Source organism: Theobroma cacao, chromosome 8, assembly GCF_053813885.1.
Source record: "Theobroma cacao isolate CCN51 chromosome 8, ASM5381388v1, whole genome shotgun sequence".
Lineage (NCBI taxonomy): Eukaryota > Viridiplantae > Streptophyta > Magnoliopsida > Malvales > Malvaceae > Theobroma > Theobroma cacao.
The window spans coordinates 3,159,481-3,183,507 of NC_142646.1; the positions used below are offsets into that span (position 1 = coordinate 3,159,481).

The window sequence follows — 24,027 nt, forward strand, 5'->3', positions numbered from 1 at the left end:
ATAAATTTATTCAAGAAAACCCACCAATTTGCAAAGAGTATGTGATTTAGCTCTGTTTCATTGGTGATAATCCTGATGGAGAAACAGGCAATGGCATCTTTTATTGAAGAAAACCCTTTTTAATCTTGTTTTGCTTGGGCTCCTCTTGTTTCTTTGCCTTTTTTCTTTTTTTTTTGTGTGTACATCTTCAAAATTAATAATAATTACTAGAATAAAGGTCAAAGCAAGATAAATCAAACTATTCTTGCAAAATATATCTCATATTACTATTTTTTTGGTTTTTACTTTTTTTTTCTCCGGAAAAACTCCAACCTACAACAAACTATATCTCACAAAGCAGAAAAACTGTTTTTTTTTTTTTTGTTTTAATCTCTTTTTTCATGTTTTCTCTTGTTCTAGTACTAGCTGTTAAGAAGTCTAATATTTAACAGCTGGTGACCCCTCTCCATGCCAAGAGCATGAAATGCCCTGATTCAATCCTCTCCATACTCAGCCCATGACACAACTTATTGAAGGACTCTTCCAACTATTTAGCCTTTTTTTTTTTTTTGGCCTCCTTTACCTTTCATTTTCCATCCTGTACTTATGGTTTTCCTTTTGGTCCTCTTAAAAAACACACCCAAAGCTACTATGTAACAATAACAGACATATAAAGGAGGAGTGTTGGTTTTGTTGTGTGAATATCCTAATCTTCCGTATCACTTTTACAGCTCCACTTCTCAGGGTCTGCTTAGCTTTCTCCTTTTGGTACTGGGACTAGTATGCGTATGTGAAGAACTTGCACATGACCCAACTGTTGTGTCATCACTTTTATAGCTCAAGCATGCGGCATCCAGCACCCCAATTGGGCTCTGGGGAACAGATGGGACAGATGCATTGCCTCCCTTAACAGACCCACCAAACAATGACAATTCATCTACCAATTCAATACACTTCAGCACTCTCTCCTGCCAAAAAGAATCAATCCATGTATGGGTTAATTGACTTAATTCAATCTAATTAGCAAGTAATCATCAAACACAAAATAATTTGATAAACAAAAGAACCAATCATCTAGGTTGCCTTTTTGGTTTGGATATTGGACCACCAAAGTTTACCTTTTGTACATACTGAGTGAGAACAGAAATTGCTTTCTCAGTGTCCACTGTTTTGGTTTCTACAGCAACAGATACTGCCACTGCTGCGGCAATCTCACAAGACTTGAATTCCAAGAAGTCAATCCCTGCATTCAATTCCCCACCCACCAAAAACATCAGATCCCTCTCACACCTATCTATCATATTTGTGACCACTGCAGACAAAAATTATTGCAAAAATAGTACACTTGTCTCTGTATGCTACTGTGAGGAACAGAGACGGACCTTTTATTGTGCTTGAGATGAGTTGGATTGATCTCAAGATTGAATTTCTAAGTGGGATTTTATCATCATTGAGCTTGTAAAGGAAATAGTCTATGAAGGAGAATGGGGTGATTGCTTGCATTCTCCATTTCAAGGTGCTCAACACTAGAAGCTCCATTCTTTGTATAGTTCTAGCCTCAAACACAAATCTAGATTCTCCCACCTGTTAATCATCAATTCATCAAAACTGTTAGATTCAAACAAAACTATAACACTTAAGAAAGCTACTGACTCTGGTAGATTTTAACCTGTAGATCTAAAATTAATGGAACTTCAGTCTCCTCCATCTTGGCTGCAAGAGATAGACATGCCACGGCTAGTAATTGCATCATCCAAGCTTTGCCCTTCTGCAATCATCGGACATTAGATGCAATTTAAATCAATGGAGTTTAGTGCAAGGGTAGGTCCAGAAAAGAAGAATCTCATGTTTGATTGGTTTTTTGAACTTACGGGTAATTCATAGGCAGAGAGAAACCTGTCCAAGTAGTTTATCGATAAATACGCACAAAGAGGTCCAAAACCGAAATGGGCATGAACCTGTTGAACAAACAGGGCAATTAAAATCAACCATGAAACAAGCTCAAAAGAAAGGAATAATGAAGGCAAATAATTGAATAGAACAGGAAAGGGAGCATAACAGCTCATACACTACAACAAGGACTAATAAAGAGAAAGGGAATATACAAAAAGCAGAAATAGTTTCAAAGCTGCTGAGAAAGAAATGAAGAGATAAAAACAATTAACAAATCAGCATTGGCCCCAATAGCGAAAAAGAACCCACCAAACGCATTCCAGAATATGAAAAAAAAAGATACCAGAACAAAGAGAAAAATGAACCCAGTTCATTTCCTCCACCTCAAGAAGTTCTGAAAACATAATCAGGATTAATCCAAAAAGGGTATTTTACTCAGCAAAATACAGAGGAAAACCATATAAATCTGAAAAGAAAGCAAAGACTTTAACTCTGAAATAATCCAAATATTGACAGAACGAGTACAATATGTTGAAAAAGAAGCACCCACTTTACAAATCATATATGTGAAACCTTCATTAATCTAAGTAAAAGGTTAAAAAAAAAGATGATTCATTTCTGAGTTAACCTACCTTCCAAATCCAATCAACAGCTTCTTTTCTAGCCTCCAGGTCCAAATCTCCACTTTTTAGCCTCTTCAAGTAATCAGCATTTGGCAAATGTTGCTGTTCTTTCTCAACCATCAAAGCCAAACACTCCTCACTCTGCAATGGCAAGCCGTCTTCATCAACGCCATTAAAGACTCGGTTTTGATTCGAGTTTCGATAATATCTATGATTCCATGCTGCCCCAAACTCTTCCACCTCAGCGCCCCAACCGCAGCACTCATTATCATCAAAAATGCTGCTGTTGTCTTCTGCACATAGAAGACTCGAAACTGCACAATCAAAACTTGGTGCCATTGCAGACAAAAAACTCTCAAAAAATCTAGAAAAAGTAAAAAAATAAGAGCTCTCTCTTTATCTTACTATCTTCTAAACAACAAATGGTATTAAGAGCGTGGGTTGTATGTTTATATGTGAAAAAAATTTTCTTTAATCAAAGAATTGAAGAACAAAGAAATGTTTTTGAAGAGTATAATATAATATAGGAATGGGAACACTATAAAGAGTGAAGCTAAAGCAGTCTCCTCGCTCTCTATCTCTCTCCCTCTCTCAGACTTGAGAGGCTTCAAAAGACTGCTCAAGAAGAGGGTCTCTTATGAAGGAAACCAATGCCCTTTTTAGGGTAAAAGCAAGAGAGAGAGAGAGAGAGAGAGAGGGAGGGAGGGAGGGAGTGCGACACTGAGAGAGAGAGAAAGAGAGATAGCATGTAGATATGAGAATCAGAAAGGGAAAATGCAAGCGCAAAATATGGACATAAACAAGGGCAAATACAAGATTTTGTAAAGGAAGAGAGAAGAAGGTCTATTGTCTGTACATAGAAGATGTCATTGGCACCCTTGGATGTGGGGTGTGTGTGTTGTTGAGACTCAAAAAAAAAAAAACAAATCTTTTTTAGTGCTGTTGAGCTTTCCTCCTTTGCTTGTTTACAGCAAACCGAGTAATAATTTTTTTGTCTGTTTTGCTTCTTAATTCTTATTTTATAAGTTTAGCTGGCATCAAAGTTTTCTTTTTTTCCTTCTTCTTTTATATTCATGGGAATTCTGTAACAAAATTAATGACCCAAGGCCAAGTGTTACTGTCAAAATTCTTTGAGTAACACCGAAAGTAAACTCTCCAACTTAGAAACATAAAACATTGCCTTTTTACTTTCATTATCTCTGGGCAAATACGGTTTCCTTTGAATACTTCCTTCTATAATCACGTGTTTACATTTGTTAATTTTTGTTTTACCAAAACATTAATATTTTTCATTTACAGTCTGGGTTTTACCTTTCTACCCCGGACATGAGGATGAGGGAGAAAACGACAGGTCTGGTTCTGTAATTTGGACCAAAGTGGTAGGACAAGATTGTAAGATGGAACAAGCTGAAGTGACCAATGGGGACCGTGGCGCTGTCTTTTTTGTCCCATGCTGACGCGTGTCATCTTCTTTATCAGCTTGAGGACTGGAAACATCCGTTTCTTGCAGAAATTTACAATAATGACTGTACTTTTTGAAGCCTTCGGGATCCTTTCATACGTTCTTTGTACAGAAACAAAGTATATTATTTTTCCCTTTCATACGCTTTCGGTTATGTATAATTTTATGATTTTATCCTCATGAGTAACTCTCAAAATGCTTGGAATGTACTATTTTCAGCATAACAGTTTCATCCATAGCAATTTTATACAATATTTTTCGTGTACTATTAGATTTTGGAATTTAGTGCGCTGAATTGTTTGAATAATGGGAATTAGTATTACATCTGGTATGGTTACTTCCCTTAACTTGTAAAAGTAAAATTTTTGTTTCCTGGTTGTCAAGAATGTAATTGGCAATGGCATTTGTTATGAGCAGGAGAAGAAGCAACAGTAACTCTGCTTGCCATAACATCATAATTCTGATGGAAGGAAATTGAATTCACTACAGTAAAGACACAGAGCCTGTACCACCGTCTTTCAAAAGCTGTAATGAGAGGGAAGACCTTTCAAACTTTATGTATCAAATTCAATGCATGGAACCAGAGTTAATTGCGTTTAAACATTTATTTTTTCTGTTATCGTTGAATGCAATGTTTTTCATATAAAAACAGTGGTTTCAAACCTATGTTTTTATACTAAAAGTTGTTTGGACTTAAGTTAAAAAGAAACTCTAGCAGTCGTTATCAAGAATTCAAGATACAGTGGGTGCAGTATTCACGGATAAATCAATAGAGTTCGATGAATCGGTCCTTATATTTAATCCACTCTGTAACTTTTCTCCAACTCATTGTAGAGTTACATCCTCGTACATTGTCCAAATACTTACTAACCCGTCATATATACTTTTGAACTTCATTCTTATAGAGAAGAGAATCCGAGTCTTTTGATGATTAAAAGGGTATATAGAAGCAATTTAGTGAAACAGCATGTCACACATGGAGCCAGCAGGTGCTGTTTCCGGTGACCGGAAAAGCTAGAACTATAATGATGATGCATTAGAATTCTTCTCAAAATCAGCCAACAATTTGAAAGGGAAGAAAAGAAGATTAAAGGGTTGTCTTTTTATTGGCCAAAGAATCACAAAAAGAGATGAACTTTTGCTTTTCTTTCACTTTTAGGAGCGTCTTGATCTTTTGGATTCTGCCAAAGAGAAGGAAAAAAATATATAAAAAAGTAGAACAATTTTTGTTTTTTTGGCTCTCTCTCATTCAGCAAATGACTGCTTAGATTTGGATAATTATCCTCTAATTAGGGACATTAACTGTTTGTCTAATTAGTTGTTTGGTGGACTTCCAAAGTGTGATTACTCAGCAGGGTTGTGTTTTGCTTTCGCAATCCTTTGGGTAAAATGCCATCATTTTACTTCCTTGGTAATGGTGTTAAAAACAAAAACCAAAAGGGCGGGTTCGGACACGACTAATAATATTTCAGGTCAAAAACAAACTGTAGAGATCAAGAAAACATCTGTGGACAGTTGGTCCATTCTTGATGTTTTCGTTCTAGACGTTCTCATATCCCACACAACTAGATGCCCCTCGACTATGTGGGTTTTTTTTTTTTTTTTTTTAAATTTCCTCCATGGCCTTTCAATAATCAATGCTTTGCCTGCTTGTTTAATCTTCCCCTGGCGCCAATGTTTTCAGGTCAGCTCTTTCAACACGTTTAATTTTCCCTCTGTACTTTTTCATCTTGTACTTTCTGAATCTTCATTAAGGGTTTATAGGAATAATGCATATCAGGGTTTCTAAGAGCAATAATCTCTTAATCCAATGTTAATTCAAACTTAATGTACTTAACACATTTACGACCATATGTATCTTATTTCATTGTTTCTTTGATCCACCAATGAAAATCTCATGTACCTTCCACATGGACCTAAAGTGTTGAAAAATAGTCACGACTGCTTAATTATTATTATAATAATTATCAATTTATTAATTAAAAAGGGTTGTTAGAAGGAATAGTACAGGGTAATTAAGTGCTGGTTATTGCTTTTTGAAGTTTTCTTTCCATAATAAATCAATGAATGAAGTTGGAGTATAGCTTTGGGGACAAAGTTTTCATTATGCCATTGTCAATGCTGGTGAAAATACTGGTTAATCAAGGTGGGAAAGTATAGTTGAATGAAATCCAGCATGTTACCATACAGTTTTTGACGACAAGAACTTTGAATTCAAATACTCATGATGATCAAAAACCACAAGGATAAAAACTTGGACTGAATTACGGTTTAACCTTGGATGCTTTGCTTTGTGGCTTCTTAATATGCATTCATGAAGACGTGCTTAAAAATGAGTTGGTAAAGAGACTTTTGGGACACAAATTTCTAACCCTTTTTTTTTTTCCCGTTCTGCTTTGGAATTTTACCTTTTCACCTTTTGCCAGTTTTCACCCTCAGAGAAATTCCTGATAAAAAAAATATCGAATAAGACCTCACCCATATGGCTCATGTCAGGGTTTTTGTGCTCATCTCAAAGACTATATTCCCACACTCTCCTTTTCCTGCAAGACTTTTGGTTTTGGTCTAAAAGCCAGTCTTCTCTTCCTGTTTGAGATCCGAGCTTAACAGATCGAGTGTCATGCCACAACCACTACTCATTTTTTTAACTCATCCATTCTCTTCTTCTTTTCTTACTGCTACTAAGCCCAATGCTAGGTCATATGTTAGGCAAATGACTATATTTATTTGTCCAATATATTGCATTTGACTGAATCTCTCTCTCTCTCTCTCTCTTTCTATTATAGTGTCAAATATCACAGCTGGTGTATTGGATTCTCAACGCACGTTTGGTCATATAAATATTCAGCTTTAGGAATGTGTTAAGTAGGGTTTTCCAATCAAAACTCTTGATTGGTTAAGTAGGCTGTGTGAGTATTATTATCATATGAATATCTCTTTAAGGGCTAGACTCCTTCATTTCCAAGCTTGAATCTAGACATCTCAACGAGCTAGGGTCAATAATTATTGTGCAAATTAAGGGTCTCCACTCTCCAAGTTCCTAGTGTCAAATATGTGGTTCAATTGCTTTCAAAATCCACTTACAGGTTCAAGCTATTAATTGGAATCAAATCCTGCTGGACAACAAATAAGTAGCACGAGTTTCATTTCATCAAAAAGAGAATGAATTTATTGAGAAGTTTTGCATGTACACCAAGGAAACTGTACATTCCAAGCAATGTGCCTTGCATTAATTAAATTAATTTCCCCATCAAAGCCATTTGGAGGAAGCCATTCACAGTTGCTACCAACCCAATATCTCAAGTTAACAAAAGTATATATTTACTATACATATGCATATAAATATATTGTGCAGCAGAGAAGAAAAGCTCCAATAGCTGTGAAACTGTTTAAATCTGAACAATGAGACAGTGTTTAACTGCAAGTCAAGGGGGTCAGAAGTGATCCAGATTCAGTAATGTAGCAGCTTCAGCGCAACAGCTAAATCTAAGATTAAACTATTTGCTTCTACTAGGGCTTTGGGGTTTTAACTAATGATTTTTCTGTTTTCTAATTAAACTCATCCAAAGTCCTTGAGATTCACCACGTCCATAAAATAATAAGACCATGCTTAGTCATTTAAAAATCAAGACAACAAGACTTTAGAAACAAAAAAACAGAAAAAAAAACAAAGGGTTAAACCTCTCTTCTCTTTGCATTAGTTTTAAAAAGACTTGGAGACATATAGGCATGTGCAACACCTGCAACGCCGTGGTCCGCCATCAAAATTAAGCATCCAGAACATCCGCCGTATCTCCGGTGTCTCCACCATTTCACACGACCAGCTCCGTTAAAATAAAATAAAAAATGATCCCACGTGGATCAAGATCGGGGCCCCGCGCGTGCCTCTTCGGGTAAATTTTTTAATTCTCTGATGTCGTCTAATATGGGATATTACTTAGTCGTTAACACTCTAATATATTGTGTTTTAATCCAGTTTGAGCTGGCAAAGTCACCGCCTTGCCTTAATCTGTGTCTTTTATCGAAGTAACCAACATATGTATAAACGGGGCATACCGGTTTAGCTTTTGGGATTATATACAGTAGAGCCGGGGACCATTTGCCTGTAGAGAAGGGGGAGTAGGGAGGCAGTTCTTTCAATTTTTTGGGGTCACTTGTGTCACTATACTAGGGCTTAGTAAAGTACTATTACTGATTAAAACTCTTAATATTCATTAGTCAAATGTACTATTGGATGTCTGGAAGTAATTGACAATGAGGAAGATGCTGTAGCAGCCAACCTGGCATGGGGCTTTCATGCTTTCAGAATCAAATTAATGGCATGTTGGTGTGGATGTGAATTTAAAGCCCCCCTCTAGTTCAGTGAGCCATGTCTTGGCTTCATTTGTCTTTTCTTTCTTTTCCCTTTCCATCATTTTTATTCCTTTTCATATGTTTGTCTAAACTTTGCCTCCTCAATAGAAGTACTGTATATAGTTTTCTTTTTTTTTTTTTTCTGTAACATGTTAGGTTGAGAGTAGCTCCTATTGCTTTCCAAAGTAATTATCTTACATAGTCAATTAGCTTCCACTAGGAGGAGTGCAATATGTTTTTCTTCCCCCGGAAAAGCTTTATCAGAAACTAAATGCTACTAAACTATTAGTACAAAATTGTCAGTCAAATCACTTTCTATCAAGTTTGATAGTCTTGGTTTGTTATAAATAGCGGTGCCAACCACTAAATGCTTGCCAAATGCTAATATATGTTAGTATGCTCTAATAAGGAGATTCCAGTACAAAAACCAGTCTTAAGTTGCCAAAGTAAGAGTACAAAATTTCTGTAACAAGCTGGTCTCATGTTAAACCAGGGAAAAAATTGTATTCAGTCAAGTTAACCTTTTCCTACCAATAGACAGTAGTGCTTGCCACTGTCCAATGATAGTATGCTTTAATAATGAGGAGAACAGGAAATCAAGGATAAACTTGGCTCTGACAATATGAGCAGATTGCCAGTTAATGAAGAAGGTGTTAGCTCAGATGATTTGATATAGTGTCAAAATGATCTTCCTTGCATGTTTACCTGCCTTCGGTTGTCTTGGTTTTGGTCAAAAATGGATTTCACTGCTAATGGAATGCAGAATTGGTTTGGTCTTCATAGCTGGCAAATTTTGGGTTTGAAGATTGAACACATCTTGATATCAAAGATAATGAAGGTAAAATAGGAAAGGTTAATCCAATGGGCCAAGTAGCAGAGTGAATACAAAAAGCAGAAAAGAAGATAGGCCTCCATAATGGGCCAAGAAACCCAACTGATCCAACCGTTTTGTGGATCATGCAGGTGGCAAAATCAGAGAAGCACACATAAAAATATGGTTCTAAAAGTGCCTTGCACTCGGGTGAGAGGATCGAAGTAAACCCCTACGCAAGTACTGAACCTTCTCGCACCGAATACTATAAAGAGACCAACCCAAATGGCTTCCACTCTCCGCTGTAGAGCGTCATCGCTTGTTTCATCCACCACAATACGACGCCGTCTGCCACTAGTCGGTGCGTTTTGCGTCCTCAGTTTGGGGTTTTCCAATCTCTGCCCGACACTTTCTTCTTCCTCTAACTTCAAAACGGGTTGCGCTCAGTCTCTCCCCTTTGTTCCTCTTTTAAGGTAGTGGTTGGTTCGTACTCCCCACTTAATAGTTCAAAGATTTAATGCTGATTTTCAGTTAATTCAGCTCTAATCTCCGTTGGGGTTCTTGTTTTAGATCGAAGTTTAGTACCCAGTTACCAGATAAGCCCGTCCACGCTGTAAAAATGGAAGGGAGTAGCAACACTGTTCCAAGCATCGTCGTTTATGTTACTGTTCCTAACAGAGAAGCAGGTTTTTTTTTTTTTGAATTCTGTCAGCAAATGGAATATGGGTTTGGGGAAAGAAATAAAATTTAGCAATTCCAGCATTTGGGAATTTAAAGTTAATTGATAAAGAGTCATTTTTTCAAGCTTTTGTCTATGTGTTTCATCTCCTCTGTTATAATTCTATTGTGGGGCTTGCTTTTCAGTACTGAAAAGTATGAGACTTTAAGGCAATGCCGTTTTAAAATAAAGAAGTGCATAAATAAGTATAATTCTGTATTCAACTAAACAATTAAATTTGATTGGTTAAGCTTAAATCTTACCAAGAGTTTTGTTGGTTCAGTTTGAGGTGTCATACCACCTACGGCATGACATAAATTTCTTAGCTATTTTGTTCTTCTTTTTGCTTCTTTATTTTAACGTGCCTGATTGACCTTGCTGGATTATCCATTATCATGTAGCGAATGTTTTAAAGTAGTTGAAAGTTGATTAGTGCACAACATACATGCAGGTAGGAAGTTGGCTGAAAGCATCGTCAAAGAGAAACTTGCTGCATGTGTAAACATAGTACCAGGTTAAATCTATAGTTCTTTTAATATTGTGCCGAGATATGGCAATCTGTTTCAGCCATTGGAAATACATATTATTTTGTGTCTGTCATTGTACATGGTCTGTTTAAGGGTATAAATTGCCAAGTTAAGCTTCCATGTTTTAGAGGTAAATATTGAAATCATCGAGTCGCTGTTTGACCTTTTTTACAAGCCCAATGTGGCTCAAACCATTTTGTAGAGATCTTTGAAATAAGTTGCTTCTCTGTTGCATTCATTTCAATATGGCAATTTGAAACGAACCACCTCGTAGCTTGAATTTCTTGCTTTGAAATAATGACTATGGTTAGCACCTCTAGCTGTTTTGAAGAAATCTTTTATCTCTTGGTGTTCTTTGTTTTGTGATTACATTCTGTTTTATAAAATCCCCCAAATTGAATCGAATTGACTTCTCTCTCTCTCTCTCTACCCCCCCCCCCCCCCCGCCCCAAAAAAAAAAATAGAAGACATACGCATCTTGAAACCTTGTTTTTTGTAATTTCATGAGAGACAGATTCTTTATTTCTGATTTATATTGATTTGAACAATAGTTCCTGAAATAGAATTCTTATGAATCGTAAATATATTGTGAATGCAGGTCTTGAATCAGTGTATGAATGGGAAGGAAAGGTATGAACTTTCGTTTGGATACTTTGCTTTTGTTGGATTAATGCAAGTAAAACATTAAGGCTTGAGTTTTCCTGACAAATTGAGAAATACTTTGAGAATCTAGAAGAGAATATCTTTTAACTTTTTGGAGCTTTTGCATAAGCACCCATTCTAAATGTTTCTGATGGTCTTGTGTACAGCTAAGTTTTGATGCTTTTATACAAGCAATAACTTGGTAATTAGGTTATGTCTTAGCTTGTTTAACCAAATTATGTCTCTATTGGCTGCAGATCAACTCAGATCCTGAGGAACTGCTCATAATCAAGACAAGGCAATCCCTCCTGGAAGCACTGACAGAGCATGTCAAGGCAAATCATGAATACGAGTAAGCAGAAAGCCTCTTTCTTATATTTTCAAAAAAAATGTTAGACTTGAATTTTAAATTGCAACTACGATATGGATAAGGATTGTTTGAAAAGGAAAAGAATCTGAGTGTTCCTATCCTTTTTGGGACATTATATTCTGTTCCCTTGGAAACTTTGGTTGAATCCCTTTAAAGCTAAGAAAAGAGTACCACTTTTAAATAAAGAAATGAAAAACACGACAAAACAACACTGGCTAGATTGTTTTCGTCACCTTACTCTTTTACCTTTTTTTTTCTCAGTGTACCAGAAGTAATTGCCTTGCCAATCACTGGTGGCAGCCCCCAGTATCTAGAATGGCTCAAAAACAGTACTAGGGACTGAATATCTCGGATGTAGTATGATGGCCTGAGTGTGTGAAACCATTGTAAGTGTGTACTTCATGGGTGCTGCATCTCATACATATGTTTGTTGTGCGGATGAATGGCTTCTTCTGACTCAAATAAAGATTGCGTGTCATTTTATTAATATCTGAAAGCTAAATCCTATTTATGATAGGACGAAATGTTTTTATAGTTGGTGATGTTGTAAGTAAGACAAGTATTTGCTTTTTATAAATGCAACCTATTATCTGTCCTTGCTTATATTCTTTCAATTTTTAATTCTTATTTTACAAAAGGAAAGTAGAAATACACTACACCTGTCCAACTTCATGTTCAATATATATATATATATAAGTATTCCCTCTCTTACTACTTTCTGCCTGCTTGCTTTGTAGTTATATGGTGCTTATGGGTGAGGTCTTAATGCTCTGCATTCTGTATTTCCAATACTTTTTTCAACCGAATCTTGGGTTTGGGTGGGAGGGGAGTCAGCAATTTGGTGTAATGCTGGATGGGTGGCCAGTATTTTAAGACAAATCGATAGTTCATAGTGAATTACCAATTTACCATGCTTTGAACTTGTCAAAAAACTCTCATACTGTCTTCTGATATCGATGGTGGAGTAACCTTATATCCAATAACTTGGAATAAGTTAGGTTAGGCCTCATTGAAAAGGTAGGTATCAACATTAGAACCCAATGCTTGTGACGAAGTTTTATTTTTATCCAGTTTGAAGACTTACACCTTAACTAGAAGATGTTGAAATTTGAGCAATGCATGATTTAACTTTATCGTTTCTTTGGTAGTAGTATGAGGAACAAAGCGAGTGACCATTACCCTATGTTTACGAGCATCAGTAATTATCGAGACTTGTCCCATTTTAATTGTTCATCTTCAAAATTATTTCACTTTGGCATTTTTCCCCTCCGTTTCTTTTGGCAGATGGGACACGCTTATCATGTTGACGTGGCGACAGAGTGTATCACCCACGTACGACCACGAATGAATACCGATGACGTGTCATCTGTGTTATGAGCCGGTTTTTGGAATGCATATTGCAAACACCGTGACAAATTAGCATCGATTGATCCAGCGTACGATGTGAAAGCTCTCCCCTTTAAAGAGATTCCCTACCGCATCTTTCGCCTAGTTGCGCTAATAATACCAAATCACTGCAGCAATGAGCCAAGGGGCAGGGGTCGATTGTCGGGGGCATACTCGGTAAATGCATCAGGGGTTTTTTTTTTCTTTGGTATTCTATTCTACTCTTTACTTTCGGTTTTAAATCCCTTTTCCTCCTTTGTCGAAAGAAAGACGTCCCTTGTCCTCCTGCTTATTAATGCAAATTCTTCCCGAGTATGATATCCATTTTTTTCTTTTGCCACCTTGAAGCAGTCAACTACAATCAGAAAATAACTCCAGTGCAGAAGATCTAGCTAACTAGATGGCAAATGCTACCTATCCAAATCACTTCCAAATCGCAAAACAAGTTTAGTACGAGTATAGCAACATCATGCCAAGCGTTGCTTTCCATTTTTAAATTACACACTTTAATCAGCATAAACAAATGACATTCAAAGCCCACCTCCTCCAGAAGAAGAATAGGACCAACAAGACTTTCAACACCTTCTAGGGTTCATCTAACTGGTCCTGCATCACAAACAACATCACATAGAGTTAGTCACATTCCAATTGGATGTCTCAAAATCCCCATTACCATGGTCTTCATGTGTGTGAGTGTGTGTGTGTGTGTGTGTGTGTGTGAGAAAGAGAGAGAGAGAAAGAGGGAGGGTGCACTGACCTGCACATCCGAAGTCCAGAGAGTGAGGTTATCCCTTAGGAGTTGCATAATGAGAGTGCTGTCCTTGTATGACTCTTCTCCCAGTGTGTCAAGCTCAGCAATGGCTTCCTCAAATGCCTTTAGGAAAAAAGAGATATCTAATAAATATCAGACATGCATTAAAGAAAATTCATTCTTACTATCATACCAAAAATGTAGCATTTACATAAAGCATCCAAGTAAGAATGTCTCCAAACAAGTTACTGACAGTAACAAAAAAGTAGGAATAATTTCACAGGATAGCCTCATTCCATTTAGTTTCCCCTCATAAAAACAAACAAGGGTGATAAGATGAATAAAGAAAAAAAACCCAAAAAAAGCATCTCCTAACATGCATCTTTTGTAATGTTTGAAAATAATGTATTTGTTGCTAATTTTTTTTAACTTCCTAACTATCACCTCAAAAATTGGAGGTTAGTTCATTATCCAACGGTCAGAAGCAACAATCATGAAGACATCAAATCAAGCCATTTCATTCTGCAAATAAATGTTGCTGAACTCTAGTATTTGTTCATTTAGGATTTGGTTTAGCAGATCTGCGTCACTCTATATATTAACTATAGCTAATGACAGAACCGACATGAGTTTCTAGACAATCCTGATCTGACAACATTCCAAATTGGAAGTGAGTTTAAGGTAATAGAATCAAGCTCATAATCAACAGAGCTATATATTCGCAATAATAGAAAAGGAAACTAATTGTCACTTCATTAACTAATGCTGGTTCAAATTCTAATTTAATAGGCCCCTGATAAAGTCATCTACACCAACGCAATAAGTCAAAGCAACCTCCTCCTAAGCCCTACTACACTTTAAGGCGCAAATTCCAGCATATGCATCATGATATAAAGGGGGCATTTGAAATGGTAAAAGAAAATTTTAATAGGCTAGCCAAAGTAAGGGGAGAAAAAAGGAGAAAAACATTTTAACTTCACACAACTAAGCTGTGATAAACTGTTCAAGCTAAACAAGCTAAAATATACTCTTATATGAAATAACAAACAAGACCCGGGATCAAAAAATCAGATTTCTTTTCATTATTCATTGGTTTATGCAGCAGCTGAACAAGGTGAAATGCAATTCAAAGCCTAAAAGACCACGCCTCTGCTTAACTGCTTATGGTAACTTAATTCTTCAATCAAATTGAATTATTACGTTTACTTAGATTGAAATATTAAATTTCCATACGCAGCTAAAAAGGATACATGGCAATCAATTAAACTCACTCAAGACAAAAATGAAGGAATTATGAGATAAAAAGCAAGGAAAACGCACCTGTTTCGCCATGCTACATGCCTTGTCAGACTGATTGAGGATCTCATAGTAAAACACCGAGAAATTGAGTGCCAGCCCAAGCCTGATGGGGTGCGTTGGTGCCAGATCCGCCAGCGCAATATCCTTCATTCAATTCAACACAAAATCCAAAGTTTCAACTTCAACAAAGACCAAACGTCCAAGATCAAAACCCTAACCCTAAAATCTTAATCTCTAGGTCAAAATCCATAAATTTACTCCAAAATTCACTATTCAGTCAAAGTTTAGCTTTAAGTTGAAAAAAATCAGATCTCGTATTAAAAAGAATTACCTGAGCGGCCTTGTAAGACAACATAGTATCCTCAGCAGCAGCTTTCCTCTCATCACCAACCTTAAACTCCGCTAAATACCGATGATAATCTCCTTTCATCTTCAAATAGAAAACCTTCGACTCACTCGCGGCCGCCGATGGAATCAGATTCGATTCCAACAAAGTCAAAATACTAGCGCACACATCCGACAACTCAGCTTCGATCTTTGATCTATACTCTTTAACGAGCACGACATGTTCCTCGTTCTTCCGACCTTCTTCTTTCTGCTCGATGGAGGAAACGATACGCCACGCGGCGCGTAGAGAGCCGATCACGTTTTTGTAGGCGACGGAGAGAAGGTTCCGTTCCTCGACGGTCAGTTCGGCGGCTGGTGTCGAGCCCAGGACGAGCTTTTGCATGAACTGGACCATCTCCTCGTAGCGTTCGGCTTGTTCGGCTAGCTTCGCTAAGTAAACGTATTGGTCGCCGCTTAGGTTGTCGGGGACCGTGGTCGCCATTTGCCCGAAATTGGTGGCCTTTCGAGGTTAAGTGAGAATGTTTTTTTTGGGTAAGTTATTTTGGGGGGCGCAGGCTAAGCCATGTGAGAGATTTTTATGTTGGGGGGGATGAGGGTAAAATGGTAATTCGAACGAATAGACTTAGTACAATTATTGTTTTCTTATTTTATTTTATCTTTTAAAGGGAAAAATGAAAAAGAAATGGAAAGATTAGGCCTAATTTTGGGTCAAGGAAAGTGGGTTATAGGAATCTGACTTGAAAAATGTTGGAAAAATTTGGGACTTGGACAGAAATCGGGCGGTTTGGGGATAAGATTAACATGTAATTTGGGACCCAAGCCAGCTTGGAACGGTGCGTTTCGAACCAAAAAACAAACACAGAATGTTTTGCTCTGCGTTTGAATGCCGATATCAGCGGCTGAGCTGGCCTTGGGTTTTTTAAATTGTTAAATTGGATACCTTTTGGCGGCTTTCACTCACGCCAAACATTTTCCTCTTTGTAATCTGTGTGAATATCTGCACAGCCCAAAGATCATTCGAAGCAGGCCTATGAATATGGGCTTAAAACGAATTGCTTCTAAGGGCTCAGTGTGGGAAGGCAAACCAAAAGAGAAAATAATAAACAAACCAACAAACCAAATATATAATTTATTGGAAAACAAATCAAGGATAATTAATTTTGATGGCACCGTATGGTTTACAAGCAATACATACATACATACATACAGTACCTTATCATATTATAAATCTCACTGGGATTTGCTACCGGAGGACGCCGTGATCCCAAAAGATGATCGAGTGATAAAATTGAAGGGAAAGACATTTTTGATGAATCTGAAAAAGCTTCTCACCGTTTCGGCTCCTGCAAGATACAAAGGGAAATGCAAGATGGCAAAGACGGTAACCGGGAGGAATGCAACAATGTAAACGAGAACTGCTCTGGGTCCATGCAGCTGAACGATCAGCAGAATCGTTGCTGCAAATGCAAGCATTATCAGCGCCACCGAGAGGTATTGGAAGGTAATACCGAGTGTCAGTTTCCGAGGGAGAGAGTCTTGGAAATTTTCGTACTTGAAAGGAGCAGTCAGGATCGATAGGAACATTATAGCCGAGGTTAAGGAGGTCACCAGGGCGAAAATATCCATGATAGCGAAAAGCAAGAAGAAATGGTGGTGGATAAGGACAGGGATTCCAGTTTTCTGATCTAGACCACCTGGTACGGTGTAAGCTGCTGCATAGGCCACAGTGGCAATGAGAACCGTAATGACAGAGCATGACTTGGCGGTCTGCTTTAACCAACCCTCTGCGTCGTTGAGTAGTTTCAAATGAGTTTTCTCGAAGACTTCTTGAGCTGTCTCACCTTCGTTGTTGCGGTGTAAGGCATAAAATGTGGGCACTATCGTCTTTACACTCTAAATGAAAGATCGAAAAAACGAAACGGAAATTCTACAGTTTAAACATATTTGTATCTCATTATAGAAACACTAAAGCATTGATCATGCCTAAAGCCTAGCAATAAGTGGATTTATGGAGTACCTCAAACCAACGGAGCTCATCTTGCAACTGGAGTGCCGGATTAGGGTGGGTACATTTGCCAACATAATCGCTATATGCAGCATGGTGTAGTAAGTTCCAGCTATTATTATCTACCTTTGCGACCAACCAATTCAGTGCAACTTTCTTCTTCTTCACAAGTTTAAAAATCTTCTTTTGACGATGTTTAACGGCTTTGTGCAAAATGTTCTGACCCATATTACTTACATGCTCAATTGCTTGAGGATGCACCTCAAGTATCCTTTTAACAATCTCCAGAACTCCAGTGCTACTTGCTATTAGCAATGGGGTTAGACCCATGCTTCCTCCTTCTCCCTCCACTGCAATCTCGAAAGACCTTGTATTAGAGCTTGCGGCCTGTCCTTCTCCAACAACAGCAATATCAAAAGATCTTGTAGGCGAGCTCGCAATTGGTGGCTTCTTATCTCTGCTTTGTCCTGGATTTCCTCCGCTTGCTCCTAAGGAAATTACACCCGGATCTGGTTCTACCCGATTGAGCTGCCATGAAGTATCTTTTCGTATCAGCTGCTCAACTAATTTAACAGCTGATACATGATTTCTTTTCTTCTTCCATATCCTGTCCACCTCGAACCATCCTACATATTCATTTAGCCGTTTCCAAGTATATGACTTATTTTAATGAAAGGATAATACGCCCTACTGTGGAATCACATATGAACAGACATTATATATGTATGTATGTATGTATGTATGTATATATATATATATATAACAACGATCAATTCAGTTGTACCTTTTGCCAGAAACTTCCAACATAAACAGTACATTCTTGAAATGGCTGCAGTTTTATTGTATGGAAACCATTGAGAAATACCGTATTAGAATCTGTGTTACAATATATTATAGAATGTAAATGAGAATCAAGTGCGTGATTTTCTGCCTAAAGAGCAGATATATGCACCAAATACCTGTACGGATATTTGGATATCTAGAGGGGCGGAGGTAATCCTTTTTGAAGCCCTTTTCACAATCGTTCCCTTGACTTGAAGATAAGGGTACCTGAGCTCCGTAGTTGTCATCATAATCTTCACAATCAGGGAGGCCTGCAATAAAAGTGTGATTCAAGAATCAAACAATACTTTTCAGTATATATCCACCATAAATGATTCAGCTGAAGGATGCTAAGTAAGCTCTTAAAATAACCATACAAAAATAGAGAAGTCTTTGCCATTTGTTCATGTAGCATCCGCTCCTAAAAGCAGTTGGCATGTTTGCCAGAAGCTGCAGACAAGTTGTGACACTTTGCTCCTCCAATTCTATTAGTTCACGATCATTCTCTAGCAACCACCAAGATGTCTCTGCACAAAAGAAAGTACCGTTTTCAGCGAAAATGGGAGAAATTACAAAAGATAAAAACATATATAGTATTAGGAAGAAAAACAAAGGAGAGGAGAGGAGGAGAATGAGAAGAATACCAAAGCGTTGGGCTTGGATGGCAATATAAAGAATGGAGGTTTTGTCATTTCTGGTGCGGTGTATAGCCATGTCGCCATGTCCCTTCCGGACTTCAGAATGCAAGAACTTCACCACATCAAACCTACCAAATGCAGCAGCTCTGAACAAAGGGGTTTCACCTAAAGCATTTTTCACATCGAGTATCTCCGTAGAGCAACGTTTAAGCAAAAACTTTGCAGCTTTAACATTCCCAATGGCAGCTGCCTCATGAAGAACTGTGTTACCTTTGTCGTTTTGTATTAGGTAGGCTTGTGGTGAGAGCTCATGCAAATCTTTTAGGGGATACTTGCTTCCACTATAGACTGCAAGATGGAGTGCGGTGTCATTCACCACCGTCAAAGGCAATGCCACGGCGTCCTTGTTTCTCTTATAGAACTTTTTCATCCCTTCCCATTCCTCATTCAAGGCCAATTTATAAGGTTCCGCCATTTTTGGATCTATAAGTTTCTTCATTTCCTCACTCCCTCCCTTATTTGCAAAACATCAAAGGCAGATCAAGAGTTTACGTTCCAATACATGTTTCCTACGTATTTATATACAGTTACATTCATACCTTCGCACGTAAAACACAACACTCGTATGCTTCAAACAAACGCAATTACCCAATTATATTAAATATTATAAATAAAGTGATCCTTCAATTAATAAATTATTAAAGTGATGAGTTTATGCTTTAACCCAATATGCCGCAAAGTTATAGCTGGTTATAGTAAAATAATGCAGTAAATGTACCATCAAGTAAGCATCCAGGTTTACTTCACAAATCTTCAATCCCGTAAAAGCATGAATTTAATAAGACCACCACCTTTGCACTGTGTATATGTATTATATACATATGCACTGTGGCCTGGGGAATTATAATTGTTCGTCAGTCTATTTTTAGTACTTTTTGATGAGGTATATGGAGAAGATGCCATGAGGAACCGTAGGAAAAAAGGGGAAAAGAAAATCTACTGGGTGGGATGGGATCTGTTTAAGTTCTAGAAGATATGAACCATGACATCAACTGTCTGACGTCTCTAAGCCAAAACCCAATAAAAGATACCTGCAGCATCTCCTCTTCTCCAATCAATTGGCAAAGGAGGTGTACTTCAATGCTTTCTCCTTTTGTTCCCGATGGAAGAATCTACGCTTCCATTTCTTCTTTTCCTGCATTTCGGTTAGCATATCAACTATCATGATATTTCCGGCGATATTCACTTTATTGCCTTGAGTCCTGACTCAAAATACTAACAATTGGCCAAAAGCAGGTTCCTATATGCCAAATGCTGCTGCGCAACAGCAGCAACTCTTTTACATGCAACTCTTTTACGTTAAACAGCAGTGACGAGTCGAAAATACTCATTTGCTTATGTGAAATATTGTTCATGCTATAGCATCCAGTATTCCATTACTCACATTTGTTTGCTAACATTTTCTTTTTGGGTTAGTTCAAGCTACTCCTCGATAATATTAATACTTGAACTAACTAAGACAAGTGAGGGAGAAAAACAGCACTTGATATCCCATTAACTAGCTAGTAATAGTAGATTCGTAGTCCATAAAAACCGCTCCTAGCTAACAAGTAACCAATGGCTACAACCCTAGTAAATTAACAAGCATGCATTGGACAATCGGTCATACTCATACCCTCATAAGATGGAGATGCACGAGATGTTACAGATGATGTTAATTTCTCTAGTTCTCTATACACAACTGTAATAGGACATAAACACATCCAAGCTATTGTCCACATTCCCAACTGCACGCTGGCAACATTAACAAATGCATGCCTCTCCGTTCGAGCACTGTAACAAATGTACAGAAGAAGGGAACTCTGCGCCTCCTGCTTGGCTTACCAAATTGACTGCCTAATCCCAAGACCATTACATGTTAATATAAGGCCTTTGTAACGTTTAAGGTACTCCTGCAGCCAGTGAATCAAAACTTATATTAAAACTTAAAATCCAAATCCATCCAAAATATAAACGTAAATAAACATACTTTAAAGTATGATAGAAGAAATTCTTACTATTATGTCATAGTCATACACATGCAACATCCCCCGCGTATCATATTCTCTCCTTTTGACGGGATCACTGAGAACTGTTAAATGAAGCCAAAACAACCAATGGTTAGTTTCGAACACACACTTGTCAGTACTCTTTGCTCATCTTTTTAGCAACCAAATGTCAGCACTTAAGCCATAGCTTCAATTCTTAAACTATATTGGGCACATATACTCAGTTCAACTACTCATGCTTAGAACAAAAAGTGATCATAGACTATCTCAACCATGCCCAGTTTTAACCCCTCCCCTTAGCCCTTCAAGACCATCATGCAAGAACATAGCTACCAAGCTATGAAGCAACAGCAATGGATGGCATCAACAGTGTGGCAACTTTAAACACCCCATAATCATATAAAATCACAAGATCAAATTATTCCAGTAACTGTAATAAATTGCACTGTATACCAACACAGATCACATTTGGTATGGTAGCAATTATAGGAAACATATACTGGAAAAAGTTTTCATAGGAGTAAGAAGTTGTACATCCTTACCAGAATGTACAGAAGGAAAAAAAAAAAAAAAAAAAGGCTACCTGAAGCTAAAGATGACTTGTGACCAAATCAAAAAGATAAAATCATGCAAACAATTGCAGCCAACTCCAAAAGCAACTACCTAATTTAAAATCCTTGTGCATGGATATGCAACCGCAACATAGACATATGAGCAAACACCATAGTTCTCTTCAAAATAAATCCACAGGAAGGTTAGGACCTATGATCAGAAACTGGCAAGTGAAGATCAATCAAAAACATATTAAAATTAGCTAGATGCGATACCACGTGACTTGCAATTGTACTTATCCTCTAATGATACAAATAACTCTATTGTTTTTCTATTTTTATTTTTGAATAAGTATTATCTTCAATTTACGTAATTATACTCATGCTAATAATCATCTTGAACAATCCACGTGATGACAGAATCTTTCCATCAAAAAATAAAATGCGGATATGGAAAATATTTTGGATAAATGAAATTGTCCTCCTAGACAAAAAAAAATCAATGTAAATAGGCAACAGCGAAATTGCCAAACCAAAACCCAAAAAGAAGAATGAAACAGAGAGAAGAGAAGACGCAGATGCTAAACTTTACTCAAAAAGCAAGCAAACACATAAACCCCAAGAGAGAAAGAGAGCGAGAGTTACTCTGATAAGCCTCGTTTATCTCTTGAAATCTGGAAGTGGCGCTATTCCCATTGTCCTTTTGCTTATCCGGGTGCCATTTCTGCAGAAACCAGCTCATACCATTATAAAAAAAAAATGGACAATTAATCAAAAGAAAACACTCAATTTAGCTTCGAGAAAAAGAAAATTGAGAAAAAAAAAAAACGAACCAGCGCGAGACGGATATAATTGGAGCGAATAGCATCATCCGTAGCATCGAAATCGACCTCCAATATCTTATAATAATCCTGCATTTACACTCTCAAATTCATAAACATGCAGAGTTTGACTTTAATTGGTAAAGAGAAATGAACAAGCAAATATTTTAACTCCAGGAATTTTGTTTACCTTAGGCTTGGAAAGAAGAGAAAGGAAGTCGAAATCCAGGTGAGAATCTGGCTCGGGCTGTTGGGGTTCTTGAGGAGGATTTTCCCACTCGACCCACATCGTCGCCTTATCCGCCGCGATATGCAGAAACCAGCGGTTGTAGCTGCCTGTGTGGTATCACTTTTAGCAATTTGTCTACTAACAAGGGGATGGGTCTTGTCTGTGGATTCTCGGCGTGCCGCGCACAGCGTAATGTGACAACACAACCATCCTGATTTTCGCTTCCTTTTTTTACTTTCTTCACTGGTGTTTTTCATTTTTTTGAAAACAAACGCTAGAAAAATCCGCGCGGAAATTTCTAGATAATAAAAATTAAAAAAATGGAATAGAATTTTGCCAAAATAAATGTATTTTCCTTTTTTAATTTTTTGCCAAAAGGTAAAAAATAACATATACTTTATAGATCTATTTAAATAATTTCATCCAACCCAAGTCTCAAGTATTCACATATAAGTTCAATCATCAAATAAATAAATTTTCCATTTTTTTCTTAACCTCTTTTTCTTTTAATTTTATACTCAAACTTTCTATTTGTTGATATATATTACTATATTAATACTAGACCAATATATACACACATATAGGTGTATGCTTGGAATGTGACAAGATATTCTTATTGTGCTTGATTCTTCTTGAATCTAATATGGGCTAACCCAAACAAGTTATATGTAGTCTATTTAATTTGTTCACGACATCGAATGTACGATGTGATGGACTATTAGGTAGTTCAATTGTTATTTTCAAGTGTTAGAATAATTTTCATTAAATAAATTTTTCGTTATTAATCAGATCGATATACATATATATATTTTTTTAATAATTGAGAGAAGTAAGATTCAAATTTTATTCTTTAAATAGAAGTTCATATATCAACTAATGAACTAAATATTCCGATGGTTGATATACACATACATTGGTAATGAACAAACGTTGTTTTTTAAATTTGATTTTTTTTAATTTTTTAATAGAATATGGAATTTATTTATGCAAATGTCAAAAGAAATGACTTTCTCGCAGTCTAGAAATATACTTTTCTTTATAAGCATGGTTAACAAGCTCAAAGAAGAAACAAAGATTGACTTTCAATTTGGGTTAGCAAGCTATCATCCTCCTTGATGTATACATAAGAAAGCGATAGACTTCTAACGCCATGAAGATAAATAGCAATATAAGTTACACAGAAGATAAATCAGAACAGAATGTGGACAATAATGATTTTTTTTTTTTTACTTTATTAGGTGAGTGGTAAAAATGATTATTTTTATTTACTGTAATTTTATTATTACATGTTGATATCAAACACTTAATATAATTTTACAGTTCACGTTGCAAGAAATGGTAAAAATATTTTGGTGTGTTGGGCCAGATTTATAAGCAATACTCTGTAATCCTATGTTTGGGTCAACGAGCCCAAATTTTATTGTTGAGCCCAACCAATTTGATCTACTCATTCATAGGGTTTATTTAGCAAAGGAAAATACGAGTTTAAATAGTTTGCACAAGCAAATTCCAACCATTACATAATTAAATCAAAAATACGCACACACATTCAATTTAATTTATCAATCATTACATAATGTAAAACTCATTCAATGAAGGATTTAAACAAAAATATCGTGTCGATAAATAAACTTGCTATATATAATAATAATAAATACAAGTTAGTTTCTTCTTTACAAACAAAATATTAGTAGTTGTTATGAATATATTTATAAATGTTCATTGCACTCTTCAATATTTTAAATTTCTTC

At 36.8% G+C, this 24,027-nt stretch overlaps 4 protein-coding genes, 1 long non-coding RNA gene and 1 pseudogene across 6 annotated transcripts; 1 reads left to right on the plus strand and 5 right to left on the minus strand.

Moving 5' to 3' along the window:
- Window positions 1-241: 241 nt before the first annotated feature.
- Window positions 242-3,262, minus strand: LOC18591783 (cyclin-D3-1-like). The gene is given in 6 exon segments (XM_007018118.3): window positions 242-947; window positions 1,098-1,222; window positions 1,362-1,563; window positions 1,649-1,747; window positions 1,851-1,937; window positions 2,505-3,262. Coding segments are annotated over 6 exon segments (1,086 nt in total). The 5' UTR covers window positions 2,835-3,262; the 3' UTR covers window positions 242-704.
- A 6,060-nt stretch (window positions 3,263-9,322) lies between these two features.
- On the plus strand, window positions 9,323-11,981 carry CUTA (Nitrogen regulatory PII-like, alpha/beta). The gene is made up of 6 exons (XM_018125984.2): window positions 9,323-9,594; window positions 9,692-9,807; window positions 10,291-10,353; window positions 10,965-10,996; window positions 11,266-11,360; window positions 11,640-11,981. The coding sequence occupies exons 1-6, from the start codon at window positions 9,407-9,409 to the stop codon at window positions 11,719-11,721; spliced, it is 576 nt and encodes a 191-aa protein (XP_017981473.1). The 5' UTR covers window positions 9,323-9,406; the 3' UTR covers window positions 11,722-11,981.
- A 1,172-nt stretch (window positions 11,982-13,153) lies between these two features.
- On the minus strand, window positions 13,154-15,726 carry LOC18591785 (14-3-3-like protein B). The gene is made up of 4 exons (XM_007018121.3): window positions 15,146-15,726; window positions 14,836-14,958; window positions 13,522-13,638; window positions 13,154-13,370 (listed from the first exon to the last, which is right to left on the minus strand). Exons 1-4 carry the CDS (start codon window positions 15,641-15,643, stop codon window positions 13,350-13,352), a joined length of 759 nt encoding a protein of 252 aa, XP_007018183.1. The 5' UTR covers window positions 15,644-15,726; the 3' UTR covers window positions 13,154-13,349.
- Window positions 15,727-16,349: 623 nt separating this feature from the next.
- On the minus strand, window positions 16,350-17,985 carry LOC148761118 (uncharacterized; annotated as a pseudogene). Its single transcript, XR_016027932.1, has 3 exons — window positions 17,952-17,985; window positions 17,180-17,793; window positions 16,350-17,055 (listed from the first exon to the last, which is right to left on the minus strand). The product of XR_016027932.1 is annotated as an uncharacterized LOC148761118 (transcript).
- Window positions 17,986-18,137: 152 nt separating this feature from the next.
- LOC18591786 (uncharacterized) lies at window positions 18,138-18,774 on the minus strand. The gene is made up of 3 exons (XR_016028006.1): window positions 18,634-18,774; window positions 18,367-18,516; window positions 18,138-18,261 (listed from the first exon to the last, which is right to left on the minus strand). It is a non-coding gene; the product is annotated as an uncharacterized LOC18591786 (long non-coding RNA).
- Window positions 18,775-20,151: 1,377 nt separating this feature from the next.
- On the minus strand, window positions 20,152-22,507 carry LOC18591787 (uncharacterized). The gene is made up of 5 exons (XM_018125393.2): window positions 22,238-22,507; window positions 22,060-22,137; window positions 21,872-21,950; window positions 20,685-20,758; window positions 20,152-20,579 (listed from the first exon to the last, which is right to left on the minus strand). Exons 1-5 carry the CDS (start codon window positions 22,334-22,336, stop codon window positions 20,508-20,510), a joined length of 402 nt encoding a protein of 133 aa, XP_017980882.2. The 5' UTR covers window positions 22,337-22,507; the 3' UTR covers window positions 20,152-20,507.
- Window positions 22,508-24,027: the final 1,520 nt, after the last annotated feature.

Bases quoted from the DNA above. Each gene is read 5' to 3' on its own strand.
- LOC18591785 (XM_007018121.3), bottom strand. From the start codon at position 15,643: ATGGCGACCACGGTCCCCGACAACCTAAGCGGCGACCAATACGTTTAC. The intron at 13,639-14,835 runs GTGCGTTTTCCT...TTTTTCCTAAAG, and splicing joins CATGTAGCATGGCGAAACAG to GCATTTGAGGAAGCCATTGC. The intron at 13,371-13,521 runs GTCAGTGCACCC...TTTGTGATGCAG, and splicing joins TCTGGACTTCGGATGTGCAG to GACCAGTTAGATGAACCCTA.
- CUTA (XM_018125984.2), top strand. From the start codon at position 9,407: ATGGCTTCCACTCTCCGCTGTAGAGCGTCATCGCTTGTTTCATCCACC. The intron at 9,808-10,290 runs GTTTTTTTTTTT...ACATACATGCAG, and splicing joins TGTTCCTAACAGAGAAGCAG to GTAGGAAGTTGGCTGAAAGC. The intron at 10,997-11,265 runs GTATGAACTTTC...TATTGGCTGCAG, and splicing joins TGTATGAATGGGAAGGAAAG to ATCAACTCAGATCCTGAGGA.
- LOC18591787 (XM_018125393.2), bottom strand. From the start codon at position 22,336: ATGTGGGTCGAGTGGGAAAATCCTCCTCAAGAACCCCAACAGCCCGAG. The intron at 21,951-22,059 runs GTTCGTTTTTTT...TGGTTTCTGCAG, and splicing joins ATTATATCCGTCTCGCGCTG to AAATGGCACCCGGATAAGCA. The intron at 20,759-21,871 runs GTAACTCTCGCT...TTCATTTAACAG, and splicing joins GATAAACGAGGCTTATCAGA to TTCTCAGTGATCCCGTCAAA.